General features: G+C 47.7%; 1 protein-coding gene across 1 annotated transcript in view; it reads right to left on the bottom strand.

Moving 5' to 3' along the window:
• C7H4orf50 (chromosome 7 C4orf50 homolog) overlaps positions 1-18198 on the bottom strand; it is a 68133-nt gene that overhangs the window by 7787 nt on the left and 42148 nt on the right. The window contains exons 8-10 of the mRNA XM_055587423.1: positions 16309-16470; positions 9552-9608; positions 7243-7425 (exon numbers count right to left, since the gene is read on the bottom strand). Coding sequence (XP_055443398.1) covers positions 7243-7425; positions 9552-9608; positions 16309-16470 — 402 coding nt within the window. The remainder of the gene's footprint in view (positions 1-7242; positions 7426-9551; positions 9609-16308; positions 16471-18198) is intronic.

Raw genomic sequence — 18198 nt, 5'->3', positions numbered from 1 at the left:
AGTTGATTCCAGACCAGCAGCCCAGATCTTGCTTCCTCTTGGGTTTTCCAGTGGGGAAGGGGCCCCGAGTGCAGTGTAGCTGTGATAGCTCCCTTCTCCCAACTCCACTGTGTCCGCCAAGTATCTGCACCAGCCACCTTCCTGCATGGAGGATCCTGCGCTCTCATTCTCTAGTGAACTTCTATGCATACATCAATACCTAATCCAAGTGTCTCCACCTCTATGAAATCTTCCCTGACTCCCCTTGGCTGAGTTCAGCCACCTGCCTATCACATAGCCCCTCTACGCTGCACTGGGACACCTGGGCTCTTTGACTATCCCTCTAAATGGACTGACTAATCCAGAGACAAATATACAAAGGCATGGATGATGGCCCTACCGTCTTCTGATACTAATCCAATCACAGCACCACTTATCGGGAGCCCTCTGCACCAGGCACAGTGCCTGTTCTCTCACTGCATTTCCTGCCCCCAGAACACTCCACTTACATCTCCTAAAACTCTGTGTCTTCGAGGACCATGACCCTTCACACCCCAGGGCCTCTGCACATGCTGTTCTCCCAGCCTAGAGGGCCTTCACACCATCCATCTACATCCTTAAAAGCCTAGTTTTGTGTGCTTCCTCCTCCAGGAATTATATTCCCAAATCAGTCTCCTTCTCTCCACTCTGCTATGCTTCAACTGAATGCTTTTGCTTGCACCTGGGTTTGGAGTTAGTTTTATTAGACACAGACTTCTTCAGGTTTCCTTGGTCTTTGTATGCACAGAGTAGCCTCATAGGCACTAAACTACTTCCAGAGGCACTGCATTCAGTACGTGATCAGAGATCTACAGATCTTTCTCCTGCTTCTCGTTTATCCCATCAGCCTGGAGAGGCGTGGAGCCAGGCAACCTCAGGTTGAACCTGGCTCTGCCGCTTACTGGTTCTATGGTCCTGGCCAAGTCAGTTGAATTCTCTGAGTCTTGCCCTCTCCATCTGCAGAGTGGAGCCATGAATATGCTCCTTGCAGGGTCTTGTCAGAACCAAATAAGAGTAAACATCTACCAAATGCTCCACGCAGAGTAATAGATGGATAAAGCCTCACCCTACACACTCCACTCCCCTGCCTCTCTCCCCAGGTAAATTTTTTGGGGGGATATTCTCCATAAAAGGCAGCAGATGAAGAGAAACTAATTGCCTGGATCCTCGGAGGCCCAGGCTTGGGGTCGTTGATTTAATGAATTAAGGGAGTTTAGGGCTCTCAGTTTCACTGTTTCTTTCAAGATGAGATTCCATTTCCAAAGGCTCATATATAGATTTTGTTGACCAGTGCCCAGAGGAGAGCAAGATGTTTCCAGGACATGGAGAATGGAGGAAAAAGCAGGGCAAGAGGAAGTGGAATTAGCAGCTTCCTTGCCTGGTTGCATGTGTCTTTTTAAGGCTGGGGTCTCAATGACCCTCTGGTGTTAGTACACCAAGCCCCTGACCACCCCCAGTGGGGCAATTTCTGCTTGACCTTATATCCTCAGTGAATATCTTTATGTGATGGCAACGTGATGGGCATTTGAGGGGGGTCTCACAGAGCCCTACAAGAGCTTAGCAACCCCCACCCTGTGCTATCCAGGCCTAAAAGAGCAGGTGACTTCAGGAGGTGAAGGCTGAGCATTGGGCCACAGGGTGGCTATTCTTCAGGGTCTGGGTGTCTTTATCTGCCAAAGGAAACTCCATGCCCATAGAGAGGGCAGGGAATCTCACATCCCAGGAACAGCAGGGAGCCAGGCAGGGCTAAGACATCCAGTGCTCTGATGGATCTTCCGTTTGCTGAGCTGACCCCACACCCACCCCCCCACCACTGGAGCCTGCAGGAGGCTGGGCATGGGCCGGAGGGCACCCTTTCTCCACTGCCCCTTGGCACCCAGGCATCTGCCTTCAAAAGCGGATGACACCCAAGTGCAAGTAACAAAAATGGTGTCTCCTTCTTGGCTTGGGAATGTCAACAGCCTAGGTCCTGGTGAAATCCAGAAAAAAAAGAGATGTCCTGGGGCTCAGGGTCAGGAAAAAAGTTAAGGGGGCCCCGAGAAGGTGCCCAGAGCCCTGTTCAGTCAAGTCAGTTTGGGGCTGGGGTGGGACTGAGAACCCCCATGTCCATTTGGGAGTCCAAGAATGGAAGGAACCTGCCCTCCTCGCACTCCCATCTCAGCTGAAGCCAGGGAGGTACCAAGACCCCATGTTCCCAGCTGAAAGACAGCAGGGGAACTGGCCAAGCTGGCCTCATGGGATTCCCTGCTTCGGGACCAACGCTCGAGAGAACCTACAGAGCTGGGGAAGGGCACTAGGCCGGATGCAGGGCTGACCTGCGGACAGTGGCGGCCTGGACAATGAGGCAGGTCAGGAAGATGGCAGCTCTGAGGGCTGGCTGCCCCCATCCCCCCCACGCACTGTCCTCTGCCCTGAATGTGTGTGTCCCCCCAAAAATGCGCATGCTGAAATCCTAACCCCCCAAGTGAGGGAATTTGGAGATGGGGTCTTGGGGGAGTGATCAGATCATGATGACAGGGTCCTCTGGCTGTCCAGAGGAACCAATGTCCTTGATAGAAGAGATGTTAGAGAGCTGGCTTCTCTGTCCACCATGTGAGGACACAGGGAGAAGGCGGCCATCTGCACCCCAGGAAGACAGCCCCCACCAGAATCCCACCTCGGGGCTGATCCCCAGCTTCCAGTCTCCAGGAGAAATAAGATGCTTGCTGTTTCAGCTGCCCAGTCTGTAGTATTTTTGTTAAGTGAGCCCAACAGACTAAGACACTTTAGATGCAGCCCCGAGAAAGGGGTCTGGGGCCTGAGCCCACTGAGGCTCAATTTCTATCACCCACCCAACCAAGGCAAGAAGAGGAAGTTGATGGGACGCGATCACTAACCCTGAGCCACTGCCATGGCGGGAGGGGGAGCACCCTCTTCCCGAAAGGGTGGCGCTCAGATGGACCCCAGCTCTGAACCCCAGCCTGCCACCCCCGGGTATGACCTTGACCAGCTTTGACGCTGGGGCTCAGTCTCCTCCTTGACAAGGGGGGATGTTGGGAGGATGAAGTGAATAAACCACAGAAAGTGCTGGCTCAGGGCAGGCTCTGTGAGTCTCCCATCATCATTGCCTCCCGGGAATAAATGAACAGCAGCCTGTCCATATGGGATGCCCCGCTCATAGCCCACACCCCGCCCTCCCTCAGGAGGCTGTGGTTAACGGGAGCCCCCTCCCGAGTGCAGGGCTCCCAGGACCCGCCCTCTTGGATCTGGCACGTGCCCCCTCCTCAAGTCCGTTAAGTGTCCCCCCAGCCAGTCGGGCAGCCCTCCTGGGCTCTGAGCCCAAGCCCAATGTCCCCACCGGGAATTCCATCTGTGTTCTCTGAAACGAAAATCTGCACCAGTAAAACCCACTTCCTGCCCAGCTGCCAGCGGGAGGAGCTGCCGCCACCACCACGAAGCTCTCCGTACCCCCAGGGCTCTGCTCGGCTGCCTGGGCCTTGGGTATTTGCGGCCTGAGCCATCTGGCTGCCATGTGCATGGCCTGCCTGGGACTCTGCAGCCCAGTCCAGCCCACAGGCCTGCTGGGATCATCTTCCCAAAGCACAGCAGTTACTGCTGCACCTCTTTGGCAGCTCCCCATTCACTGAAGAACCGGATGCAAACACTCCTGTGGCCAGTCAGGTGCCCGTGACCTCGTGTCCAACCTCTCAGAACTTCTCCACTCGGAAGTCCCCTCACTCGAGCCATCCTGGAGCCCTTTTTGCTTCTTAAATACATCACGTTTATTTTTCACTGCCTTATATTAATATAGGGCTTCCCTGGCAGCTCAGATGGTAAAGAATCTGCCAGCAATGCAGGAGACCCAAGTTCAAACCCTGGGTCAGGAAGATCCCATGGAGAAAGAATTGCTACCCACTCCAGCACCTTGCCTGGGAAATATCACAGACAGAGGGGCCCAGTGGGCCACAGTCCCTGGGGTCACATATTAATATCTGCACACAAGGATCGGCCTTGCAGGGACAACAGGGACGGACTCACTGAGGGCCTGGTCTGTACATGCCAGACCCCTGTTGCTGCCCACATGCCCCAAAGGCCCACACTGCACCCAACACACACCGCCTCTCCACCCTGCAGTGGCCCTGCACAGAAACCCAGGTTCAAACCCAGCTCTGCTTATGCAAACGACTGAACACACAAAAGGCTGAGCTAGACAGCTGCTTGTAGACAGGTGTCTTTGGGCATGACTTGTAACCTCCTTGAGCCTCAGTTTTCCCATCTGGAAAGGTGGGGGGTGATAATAAGAGCACCTCCCACACAGGAGGACTCCCTAAGTCAGTTACATAAAGCCCCCATGGTGATACACGTCAGTGTTCCCTCCTAAGGCCACAGAGTAAGACAGTGGCAGAGCTAAAATTTGAACCCAGGGCTCCTGGATGCCTACCCCCTTGACAACTGCTCACACAAGGACCAAGTTCCTACCTGTGGGACAGCCCTGTACAGGGTGTTTCATGAGTTATCTCCAACTGTCTTCATGTTCATTCTACCAAGTAGGATGTAATATTCCCATTTTACAGATGAGCAAAGCAAGGCTCAGAGCAATTAAGGCACACACATAGTCTCCATCTTTTCCTTTTTGACACTCACTGTAATTTACAATTATTTCTCTCCTTGTCTGTGTGCACATTTTGGCCTGATTCATTATTTCTCCCCAGACCCCAGCACCGTGCTCGGCTCGTGACAATAGGTGCTCAATAAATATCTGTGAAATGAAATGGCAGAGCCAGGCTTTTGTGCTTTGTGGAGGGGACAGTAAGCTATTCCTCAGATCAAGAAAATGGGGGTGTTCTTGGTGAGCTGCAGCCATGAAATTAAAAGACACCTGCTCCTTAGAAGAAAAACTATAACCAACCTAGACAGCAGATTAAAAAGCAGAGACATTACTTTGCCAACAAAGGTTCATCTAGTCAAGGCTATGGTTTTTCTAGTGGTCATGTATGGATGTGAGAATTGGACTACAAAGAAAGCTGAGCGCTGAAGAATTGATGCTTTTGGACTATGGTGTTTGAGAAGACTCTTGAGAGTCCCTTGGACTGCAAAGAAATCCAATCAGTCCATCCTAAAGGAAATCAGTCCTGAATATTCACTGCACGGACTGATGCTGAAACTGAAGCTCCACTACTTTAGCCACCTGATGCGAAGAACTGACTCATTGGAAAAGCCCCTGATGCTGGGAAAGATTGAAGGTGGGAGGAGAAGGGGACAACAGAGGATGAGATGGCTGGATGGCATCACCAACAGGATGGACATGAGTTTGAGTAAGCTCTGGGAGTTGGTGATGGACACGGAGGCCTGGCATGCTGCAGTCCATGGGGTTGAAAAAAGTCGGACACGACTGAACAACTGAACTGAACTGAATTTGGTGAGCTGATCTGTAAAATAATGCAAAATGGGTCACGGCAGGTTCAAAGTCACCTGAAAAGGAGGGCGTGTAAGCTTATGATAAGCCATGGCCTTTCAGAATATCCACAGGGGAGACACCCTGGCCCCTGGGGAGGCCTGTCCGGGCCCAGAAGCACATCCCTCCAGGAAATGAACGCGTCAGGCTGATGACACCACTAACCCTCTCTGTTTTCATCCCAGGCTCGCAAATGGCCTTCTGACTACAAATGTTGATTGACTTACAAACAAACCAATGAACCATGAGCTGGACTCTCTAGATAACTCCACTATAGGGAGAGAACAGGCTGATTATTTTTTTATCCATCCAATATTTCAGCCTGTGCATAGCTTGATCTCACATGAGAAATGATTGTTAAGTGTTCAGGTTTACACCTCAGACTCTGTGAATTTGGTCAATGTAAGTCAGCCTGTCCAATCCCAGTGAACAAATCAGGTCTAGTTTCAGAGCCTGCCGGACAGAACAGCCCCTGGGTGGGTGGGAGGGTTCACTGCGATGAGGCCTTCTCAGCCCACCGCCAGCCTCTCTCCCAGGAGACCCCTGGCACATCCAACACCTTTCCTGGAACTCTGCTTTCAGTCCTGCCTTAACTGAGACATGAGGACTGTGCCAGGCCCCTCAACAAGATGCCGACCTCTCTCTCCACCCCTATTCTGCCTCTGAAGAAGCTTGAAAGCCTCAGGCAGAGGGATGAGCGCTGGCCTGGGAGTCAGGGGCTCTAGGTTCAAATTCTGACTCTGAACCAAGTCACTGTGGCCCTGAGCAGGCCCCTTGGCCTCCTGGAGTTCACATGGGCTGTGTGGCAATTTGGATTAGAGGACACATGAAATCCTAAAGGCTTTAGGGGAAGGAAGGGACAGAGAGGTTTGGCCTGCAGAGGCTGGGCTGGGAAGGCCAAGCAGGGAGATGCAGATGTAGGGCTACACTATCAAGAGCAGGCCCCTCTGACTGCAGAGCCCCGGGGGGATGGTGGAGAACAGAGCCAGCTATATCCATAGCAGCAGCTGCATTTCCCCCTTGCACAATCAGGAACTAAGCTAGTTTGGTAGGGGTGCTGCTAGCTGGTCCCCAGGAATGGGGTTGTGTGCCCAACGAGTGTGTGTGTGTGTGTGTTTGCCTGTGAGTGAGTCTCCCAACCTCTCTGAGCCCCAGTCTCCTCTTTCATCGACCATTGAAAGAGGAGATTCTCATTTATTTAGTTCATGACTTCATTCATCCAACAGCTATTCCCTGTGCAGCTTTTCCATGCCTGGCACTAGACAGACAGAAATGGTTAGGGAGTGGCTCTGGCCCCAACAGAGAGGCTGACAAAAGTCTTCTAACAGCAGAGGGAAATTCCTCTAACTTGCCACATCGGTCGTGCCCACGTGCCATGTAGGATCCAAGGCTGGCTGCTGAGCAAGGCCACACCTGAACGGGGCCTTGAAGGACAGACGGGAGGCTGCAGGGCAGACAGGAATCCTGCCAGAGGAAGCGGCAAGTGCTAAGGTCCTGGGGCACCCATGAAAGAAATGTCTGATGAGACAGAACTTGTATGGCATTGAATTAAAGTCACGGTTTCTGTGTCTGTCTTCTGCACCATGTCGTGAGACTTTCTAAGGTTCATGATGACTGGATCACCTCCCTATGCCAGCCCTGAGCAGAGGCGCTGGCATGAAGAAGCCGTGTTCCAGGCAAGGTCAAGGGACAGAATAGGGGAGGTCAGGGCAGGTCAGGAGGTGGACAGGCAGGTGGATGAGCCCACAGTCCCTACAGGAAGAGGGGCAGGGCGGTCTGTGGGACCCTACCTCTGGGACCCTCGGAGCCAGGAAGGTGGCCGCATACTCAGCCAGTGCCACGTCATTCACCATGTTCTGCGCCATCCTGGAGAGCAGGTGGTTCTCTGCCCCGTGTCTGTGCAGCTCCTGAAGCAGGTGTGTGATCAGGTGGTTCCTCTCCCAGCACTTCTGGACCAGGGAAGCCAGCTTGGCCTGAAAGGATGGGGGTGAAGACATGGCTGGTGGGTCCATGGACGCTGGGCTCCTATGGGGGCGGGGCGGCTGAGTGGGAGGGGCGGGGCACTGGCTCCAGGTTTTGCTTCTCTCAAACTCTGGGTGGCTCAGCTGGTAAAGACTCTGCCTGCAATGGGGAAGACTCAGGTTCAATCCCTGGGTTGGAAAATCCCCTGGAGAAGGGAATGGCAACCCACTCCAGTATTCTTGCCGGGAGAATCCCATGGACGGAGGAGCCTGGTGGGCTACAGTCCACAGGGTCACAAAGAGTCAGACACGACTGAGCGACTAACACACACACACACACACTCATCTTAGCTCAGCCTCCTTCCTGCCATCCCTCCCTTCACCCCGAAGCCAGAGGCAGCTTTGAAAACAAGGGGCCACACTGCTGCCCACCCTTCTGGATGCCTTCTGGATGGGTCTTCAGCCCCTCCACCAACCAGCTATGAGACCAAGCTCCTCTCTACCCCTTGACTTGCTCATCTGTACAGTGGGTATTGTCGCCACATCAAGACAGAAGGAGACGATGCAGACAAAGCATGCACACTGACCGGCCCAGGCAGGTGCTCACGCATGAAAGGTTGGACCGTGCCTCTCCAGCCCCATCACAGCGATGACCCTGTTTCTCATGCCTTGTGTTCCAGACACACTGATCCACTTCCCACCCCCAACACCCCAGAACTTCCTCACTACTCTTCTGTGGCTCCTACATGTCCTGAGCCCAGGAAAACCTTGTGCAGATCTGTTCAGAGGCCAGCCTGGGTAGTGCCACCCTGGGCAGGTCCCCCTCAGAACTTGGGTCCCTCTGTGCCCAGGCTCCTGGCTCCTGCTGTCCCAGGAGTAAATCTTTACATCTGTGGTTCTGTCTCCTCCATAGCCTGGGGACTCCTTAAGGACAAGGCTGACACTCTCCTGGATTCCCTGCACTGTCCTCGTTCCATGGCTGCACACAGGAGAGATCTGTTATGTGGGTGATGTGAGTGTGTGACCCTCTGGTCATGAAATGACCTCCCGCGTCTGTGCATGTTTGGAGGAGCTGCTCCATCAGAGGACATGATGACCCCTTCCTGCCAGAACTCCCTTCCAAGCCCAGCCCAGAGAGGGTCAGGGACCTTTGCACATCAGTTTCTAGGCAATGATGCCCAAGTGCCCAGTACTACCAGTACATAGCAGATGACGAAAATAGCAGAGGAGCAAGAACACCTCCCATTTTCAAGAGCATTACAGTTTGCGCTCTACTTTTCCATCAACGCCGTATCCACTGAGGGTCAGAAGAAGCTGTGAGAACAGGCCAAAGGGTATCGCTATTATTTCAGAGGGGGTGAGATTCGGCAAAGTCAATAGGATCTGGGGGCTCAACTATGTCCTTCTAATTCCCAGCCCAGGGCCCCTCCCGGCCCACCATGCCCAGAGAGTGGGAAAAATGGACAGTCCCTCCAAGCATTTGGCACTGCCCAAGTCCAAGTGCCATGTGTGAACTTACATGTGTCATCTCACCCAAACTACATCTTCAACGAGTGTATCAAACCCTATAAACCCATAATGCCTTATCTGGGAATGTGTCCTCAGGAAATGTCTAGATGCATGGAGAAAACTTTTCTAAGAAAAAAACGTGCAGCATGGTGCTTACGTGTGATGATGCAAAAGAGACAGGGAGGGAGCGAGAGAGGCAAGGAGACTGGACAGAGGGGTTTGAACACCCACAGGGTCTGGAGGCTTTATGAACTGCAGTCTCCTGCTTTAGATTTGGCAAGAACGGCACCTTCAAAGGCTGGTGAAGACCCACGTGGCACATACATACCTACTCAGGTAGAGTAGGGTCTCAGACACATGTAACATATACTAAAAGAAAATACATGAAGACGCTAGATTCAGAAGGGAACCTGGGGTGCTGTGTTTCTCTCCTTCTTTCCAGTGTTTTTACACAACAGACATGGACTAGTTCCTAATGGGAAAAATATCGGGTTGGCCAAAAAGTTCTCTTGGATTGTTCCATAACATCTTACAGGAAAATCCGAACAAACTTTTTGGCCAATCTAGTACTAAGCTCCCTTTTTCTCTTTTGAAAGAGGTATTTCATGCTGATTTCACACATGTATTACCTTCAAAGGCGTCCCAGCCAAATTCACTTCATGGTGCTTTTTCTGAAGTTCGTCAAGCTGAAAGAGAACCAAGATTTTTGATAACGCTGAGGGGCGGGTTCCACAGCTTGCTGCATGTACAGGCAAGCCATGCTCAGAGAGCTTGGCTCTCATCTCTTTTCCCCCAGGAGTTGGTGGTGAGAACACAGGCCTTTCCCATCAGCTGCTCGACCAGATCAGAGGAGGAAGGATTCTCTGAGCACCAGAGAATGAGTTCTGCAGACCGCAGGTGCCGAAGCCATTCTACTGCCTCTTCCTTCAGGAAGCAGGGCTTCCTAGGTAGCTCAGTGGTAAAGAAATGGCGTGCCAATGCAGAAGCTGCAGGAGACATGGGTTCTATCACTAGGTCGGGAAGATCCCCTGGGGGAGGAAATGGCAACCCATTCCGTTATTCTTGCCTGGAAAATCCCACGGACAGAGGAGCCTGGCATGCTACAGATCATGGGGTTGAAGAGTCTGACATAACTGAGCATGCAAGCATGCAGTCAGAAAGAAAGATTTCCCCATTCCCCATACAGAGGTTGCCAGAGTTTTTTGGTGCGGTCTTAAACATAGGTATCCTAGACAGATGTCCTGAGTCCTGTGACTTTGAGAAAGTCAAGTCTTTCTGTGCCTCAGTTTCCTCATCTGTAAAGTAGGTGCAATGTTGCTGTTTAGTCACTAAGTCGTGTTCCACTCTTTGCGACCCCATGGACTGTAGCTTGCTAGGCTCCTCTCGTCCATGGGATTTCCCAGGCAAGAATACTGGAGTGGGTTGCCATTTTCTTCCTCAGGGAATCTTCCTGACCAAGGGATCAAACCAGTGTCTTCTGTGTGACAGGTGGATTCTCTACTACTATGCCACCTGGGAAGCCCAGGGGTAATATTACTGTCCACCTCACAGGGAAGATTGGATGAGGACTCTATGAATCGATTCCTGTAAAGTGCTTAGGGCAAGGCCTGGCATCTGGCCAACATTCAGTGAATATAAACCATTATTATTCTCTGCAGCAGGCACATGTATGAAGGCACTTTGTACCTTCCAGCCTAGCCCAGTGCCCAGGTGAATACCACTGAGTGATCCTCACTGATGCTCTGCAGAGTAGAATTGTGCAGCCAAGTCCTGCCTTAAATTCCTGACCCATAAAATCATAAGCTACAATAAGATGGGTGATCTGGGAATTCTTCTCACTCACTCTCTGATTTTCTCTGTAATCACTACAAGAAAGCTAGCTAGATAAAAGTCCTTCTTCCTCTCCCCCAAGCTCTTCTGACCTCTAATACTGTTTTCAACCCTGCATTACCACAATCAGAAGCCATATGTGTGTATACACACAGATGAAACTATACTATACAAAATGCTTTACATCTTGTTCTTACAGCTTGCTGTTGTCATTTAATGTAAAATCCTGGGTGTTGATTCCACCTTAATACATACAAACCAATCATATTCTTTTAAAATCTTGCACATTATTTAATCATGAGATTGGAACAAAATTATTTAACCAATTCTTTGTTTATGAAAATTTATATTGTTTCTATTTCTTTGCTTTAAAAATAAGACTTTAATGAACATTTCCATATATCTATTTTGGCACACTTCTCTGAATATATCTGAAGATTAAAATGCCAGCTCCAAGCATACTGTCTTCTATTCAAAATGCACATCATAATATTTGCAGGCTTGGATGAAATCTTCTCTCTACTTCAGTGTAAGAAATAGCATGAATATATTGCTGTGAGCTATTCCCTTCTCTTCCCATGGAGAAGGGAATGGCAACCCATTCCAATATTCTTGCCTGAAGAATTCATGGACAGAGCAGCCTAGTGGGCTACAGTCCATGGGGTCGCAAAGAGTCATACACAACTGAGCGACTAACGTGTATACTGGGTCATTTGCAATTAAAAAAACAAATGAGAAGTGAAAAGACAACAGAATGGGAGAAAATGCACATCCTATAGCTAATAAGGAACCTGTATCTATAATATATATAAACTCTCACAACTCAACAACAAAAAAGAAACTATCCAATTACAAAATTGAGGGAGGGAGGATCTAAATGGACATTTCTCCGAAGAAGACACGTGAATTGCACATAAATACATGAAAAGATGCTCAAGGTTATTAGCCATTAAGGAAATGCAAGTCAAAACCACAATGACATGGCACCTCACACCCACTAGGACGATTAGCAACAAAAAGACAGACAGTAGCAAATGTTGGTGAGAACGAGAAGTTGGGACCTTCATCCATCACTGCTGCTGCTAAGTCACTTCAGTCGTGTCCGACTCTGTGCGACCCCATAGACGGCAGCCCACCAGGCTCCCCTGTCCCTGGGATTCTCCAGGCAAGAACACTAGAGTGGGTTGCCATTTCCTTCTCCATTCAGTAGTGGGAATGTAAAATGAAGCTATCAGAGACAGATCTGACAGTAACTGTGATTAAAACGCTTAATAATTATATTACAAGACTTTCATCAGAGAACTGGAAGCTATCCAAAAGTAACCAAATGGAAATTCTAAGACTCCAAAATACAATACCTGAAATGAAGAACTAAAATAATGAGTTTAAGAGCAAATTTGATCACCTAAAGAGTATTATATAACTGAAAGATGGATTAGAAAGAAATATCCAAACTGAAGCAGAGAAAGACAAAAAGAATGAAAGTAATTTTTAAAAAAGACTTAAACACATATTGGATATGGTAAAAAAAAAAAAAAAGTTCTAACATGTGTATAATTGGAGCTATATATTTCACACATCAGTGACAGACAGGACAAAAATGTCATCTTACCTCCCACATTGAGAGCACAATGAGAAATATCCCCCCATGAATGGCTTTGACTTTGGAAGCGGGTGCCAGCATTTTATGGAAAGCAAATTTGCAATATGTATTTATGACGAGCACTATTTCTTCTCTTTGAACCAGTAATCCCAATTCTCTGAACTACTGTAAAAAAAAATGATATATGTGCTAAGTCGCTTCAGTTGTGTCCAACTCTCTGCAACCCAATGGACCTTAGCCCACCAGACTCCTCTGTCCATCAGATTCTCCAGTCAAGAATACTGGAGTGGGTTGCCATTCTCCTTTCCAGGGAATCTTCCCAACCCAGGGATTGAGCCCATGTCTCTTAGGTCTTCCACATTGGCAGGCAGGTTCTTTACCATTAGTGCCACCTGGGAAGACCCCTTTTCCTTATAAACATACTTGAATATGTAAGAAACTCCCCCCACCCCCTACTTTTTTCTTTGAACATTACACCCGCTTGAAGGATCTTAGTTCCCTGATCAGGGAAGGAACCTGGGCCCCATAAAAATGATATATAAATTAATGGAAATAACTATAGATCCAACAGTAGGGGAACAGAAATCACAAACACCCCATAGATTACTGCACAGTCCCCAAAATAACGGACATAAAGGCTATGAAGCAATATGGATAGAGGACATAAAACTCCACGTATAGTGTATTCGATTATACAAAGAATGCATTAAAAGGAGTCAGAAATCACATCAAAATGTTGATAGTGAATTTTCACTCATCAGTTTGTCAAAAAATATATAAAATGTGATATGATTCAGGGTAACCAGTTGTGGGCAAGCAATTGCACTCATTCCTGGTGAGAGTATAAATGACATAACCATTTTGGAGGGCTATTTGCCATTATCGATCAAAGTCAATATAGCCTTTGACACAGTAATTCTTTCACTAAGATTTTAGCCTTTGCATATGTTGCAGAAATATACTCCAAGATAGATGGATAAAAATGCTTGTAGAGCAAAGTAGCAGAAACAATTCAGATTTCCTTAAACAAAGATTCCATTAAGGAAGTTATGGTTTGGCCTCCGGAAAAATAATATGCAAGAGCTTAAAATACTGTAGTTCAATTTGCATGTATTGATTTGAAAATATCACCAAAATTTTGCATTAAATGATAATATCAAGATACAGAATATTTCTGTATGGTATGATTTCAGTACATGAAAACTCAGCAGTGGCCACAGGACTGGAAAAAGTCAGTTTTCATTCCAATCCCAAAGAAAGGCAATGCCAAAGAATGATCAAACTACTGCACAATTGCACTCATCTCACACGCTAGTAAAGTAGTGCTCAAAGTTCTCCAAGCCAGGCTTCAACAGTTCGTGAACTGTGAACTTCCAGACATTCAAGCTGGATTTAGAAAAGGCTGAAGAACCAGAGATCAAATTGCCAACATGTGCTGGATCATCAAAAAAGCAAGAAAGTTCCAGAAAAACATCTACTTCTGTTTTATTGACTATGCCAAAGCCTTTAACTGTGTGGATCACAACAAACTCTGGAAAATTCTTCAAGACATGGGAATACCAGACTACCTGACCTGCCTCCTGAGAAATCTGTATGCAGGTGAGGAAGCAACAGTTAGAACTGGACATGGAACGACAGACTGGTTCCAAATTGGGAAAAGAGTACATCAAGGCTGTATATTGTCACCCTTATTTAACTTCTATGCAGAGTACATCATGAGGAAGCTGGGCTGGAGGAAGCACAAGCTGGACCAATCACGATTGCTGGGAGAAATATTAATAACTTCAGATATGCAGATGATACCACCCTTATGGCAGAAAGCACAGAACTAAAGAGCCTCTTGATGAACGTGAAAGAGGAGAGTGAAAAAGTTGGCTTAAAACTCAACATTCAGAAAACTAAGATCATGGCATCTGGTCCCATCACTTCATGGCAAATAGATGGGGAAACAGTGGAAACAGTGGCAGACTTTATTATTTTGGGCTCCAAAATCACTGCAGATGGTGACTGCAGCCATGAAATTAAAAGATGCTTGCTCCTTGGAAGAAAAGTTATCACCAACCTAGACAGCATATTAAAAAGCAGAGACACTACTTTGCCAACAAAGGTCCATCTAGTCAAAGCTATGGTTTTTCCAGTAGTCATATATGGATGTGAGAGTTGGACTATAAAGAAAGCTGAGCACAGAAGAATTGGCTTTTGAAGTATGGTGTTGGAGAAGATTCTTGAGAGTCTTGCAGTCTTGGACTGCAAGGAGATCCAACCAGTCCATCCTAAAGGAAATCAGTCCTGGGTGTTCGTTGGACGGGCTGATGCCAACCTGATGGGCTGATGCTGAAGCTGAAACTCCAACACTTTGGCTACCTGATGCAAAGAGCTGACTCATTGGAAAAGCCCCTGATGCTAGGAAAGATTGAAGGTGGGAGGAGAAGGGGATGACAGAGGATGGGATGGTTGGATGGCATCACTGACTCAATGGACATGAGTTTGAGTAGGCTCCGGGAGATGGTGAAAGACAGGGAGGCCTAGCATGCTGCAGTCCACAGGGTTGCAAAGAGTCAGACACGACTGAGAGATTGAACTGAACTGAACTAAACTGAGGCACACAAATAAGTACTGAAATGTGGGAACATAGGGTTGAAAAAATAGAAGTCAGAAGGGGTTGGGGTTGAGGGGGAGAAAGGACCATATTGCTCTGCATTTTTTAAATATTGAGATAATTTTAGGTTTATATACAGTTTTTTTTTTAATTTTTCTTACTGGAGGATAATTGCTTTACAATATTGTGTTGGCCTCTGTTATGTACAGTTTTTTTTTAAATAATAATACAGAGAGATCTCTTGCATATTTTGCCTGCTTTACTCTAATGGGAACATTCTGTAAAAATATAGTATATTACAACCAGTATTGATGTGGATACAATGTACCATTCTTTTTTTTTAATTTATTTTATTGAAGTATAGTTGATTTACAATTTTGGGTTTTTGTTGTACAGCAAAGTGACTGTTATACCTATATATATGTTCTTTTTCATATTCTTTTCCATCATGATTTATCACAGGGTATTGAAAGTAGTTCCTTGTACAGTATGGGGCTTCCCAAGTGGCTCAGTGGTAAAGAATCTGCCTGCAATGCAGGAGACACGGGTTTGATCCCTGGGCCAGGAAGATCCCCTGGAGGAGGAGGAAATGGCAACCCACTCCAGCATTCTTGCCTGGAAAATTCCAAGAACAGAAGAGCCTGGTGTACTACGGTCCATGGGGTCGCAAAGAGTCAGACACGACTGAGCAACTGAGCGACAGACACTCTGTACTGTAGGACTTGCTGTTTATCCATTCTATATGTAACGGTTTGCATATGCTAATCCCAAGCCACCGTTCTTACTTGGATCTCTCTACTGTGTGTGTGTGTGTCCCAATTTATGAACAATTTTACCACCTACACAAGCTTGTGTCTCCACCACCACAGACACAATACTAAGCCATTCTAACGACTGCTCTTGTTGCTTTTTTTATACTCACACCCACTTCCCTCCTACAGGAAAAAGACTTTTATTTATGTACCATTTGACTTTTTAAAAAGCTATATACATGTATTCCTGGAGGAGGGCATGGCATCCCACTCCAGGATTCTTGCCTGGAGAATCCCATGGACAGAGGGGCCTGGTGGGCTACAGACCATGGGATCGCAAAGAGTCGGACACGACTGAAGTGACTTAGCATGCATGCACACATGTATTATTATTTTTAGATCTAATAGAAGTTACCCAGATGGAGGGATTACAAGGCTTGTTTTTCTTTCCTATACTGCTCTGTACTTTCAAAATCTAATAAATGCTTGCAAACTGCTGGAAATGTCCAGTGAGCTCTTAATTCTTCTTTCCACTTTCTAGTCTTGCCGGAGTGAAGGAACGTTAGTTTACAGGCTGGAAAGGAAGTGTGGGCCCAGCCTACCTTGCCCTTGAGATGCTCCGCTTCCTCGCGAGAGGCCTGCAGCTCGCGGTGCGCAGACCCCTGGTCTCGGAGCTGGCGTTGCAGGGTCAGTACTTGGTGATGGAGTCGTCTGACGCGCAGCCTGAGGTCCTCCTCGGAGGCCGGGGCCTCCTGGTCCTGGAGCTGAGGAACCAGAGTCGAATGCAATTCTTAGGTTATCTTCCAAGTAATCTGCCTTAATCAACAGACAGCACCTGCCTTTCTTCTTGTGTTTCTGCTTGCATGTTTCTCATAGTCCACAGATTTTATAAAACAAAGTAACAGAAATCACTCCAAAAACTATCAGTCAGCATAAACATCATTCTCACCCATTTATTATCTTATATTTTCAGTCTTTCGTCACTGACTCAATGGACATGAGTTTGAGCAAGCTCCGGGAGTTGGTGATGGACAGGGAAGCCTGGCGTGCTGCAGTCCATGGGTTCGCAAAGAGTCAGACATGACTGACTGAACTGAACTGAACCCAAGTACACATACGAGTGAGCAGCCCCTGCTGAGTTTCTTGAGTAGGGGAGTTGGGGAAGGTCCAGGGAATCACAAAATAACATTCTAGAGTGTTATTTTTTAAGCTTATTTTGGCATATGAAAACTACGCAAATGGCACGGCTTCCCAGAGTTTGTTTTAATAGATGCCCGTCACCATCGTACTGAAACACAGTATGATGACTGAAATCTAGTGCTCACATCCAATTATGAGATGCTTATTACACTAAAGTTTCATATATTCACAAGAAAGAGAAGATACTGCATTTTCCTTAAGCACTTTTCTTGCTGCTGCTGCTAAGTCGCTTCAGTCGTGTCCGACTCTGTGCAACCCCATAGATGGCAGCCCACCAGGCTCCCCTGTCCCTGGGCCTCTTCTTTGGTCAAACCTGAGCAGGTTTCATATGAACATCAAGTAAGGAATTTCTGGGAGTGCAGAAAATGAGAAGGCTGATTTATCACCTTGAGAAATGTGGTCAAATGGTGGTGACGCTACGGCCCCCAGTGGTTCTGGACTCTAAATTTTTATTTTGTAATAACTTATATAAATACATACACATAGGCAGGTTTATATGTGTGGGTATATGCACACACACACACACACACACACACACACACACACGGCTTCCCTGATGGCTCAGTGGGTAGAGAATCTGTTCTGCCTGCAATGCAGGAAACACAGGAGGCACAGGTTCGATCCCCGGGTCAGGAAGATCCCCTGGAGGAGGGCATGGAAACCCACTACCAGTATTCTTGCCTGGAGAATCCCATGGACAGAGGAGCCTGGAGGGCTACAGTCCATAGGGACTCAGAGTCAGATATGACTGAAGCAACTGAGCATGTACACACACACACATACACATATATAGCCACATATTTTTTCGGAGAAGGCAATGGCACCCCACTCCAGTACTCTTGCCTGGAAAATCCCATGGACAGAGGAGCCTGGTAGGCTGCAGTCCATGGGGTCGCTAAGAGTCGGACACGACTGAGCAACTTCACTTTCACTTTTCACTTTCATGCATTGGAGAAGGAAATGGCAACCCACTCCAGTGTTCTTGCCTGAAGAATCCCAGGGAAAGGGGAGCCTGGTGGGCTGCCATCTATGGGGTCGCAGAGTCGAACAAGACTGAAGCGACTTAGCAGCATTTTTTCTATATAACATTTATATGCCATATATATCTTTTGTATCCTGCTTTTCTCCCTTAATACCGTGTCATGGGCATTTTTCCATATCATTAAATAATGTCAAAAAACCCTGTTGTTAGTTTCTATATGGCATCCTGTGGTATACCGAATACTCAGATTATTCTAATATTCTGCTGCTGTAATTGGGGATGTGACAGAAAGCCTTATCTGACACAGCTC

The sequence above is a fragment of the Bubalus kerabau genome, chromosome 7 (genome assembly GCF_029407905.1).
Source record: "Bubalus kerabau isolate K-KA32 ecotype Philippines breed swamp buffalo chromosome 7, PCC_UOA_SB_1v2, whole genome shotgun sequence".
In the NCBI taxonomy this organism is placed as follows: domain Eukaryota; kingdom Metazoa; phylum Chordata; class Mammalia; order Artiodactyla; family Bovidae; genus Bubalus; species Bubalus kerabau.
Note: the sequence above shows the minus strand (reverse complement) of the source record. Positions and strands in the feature narration are given on the sequence as shown.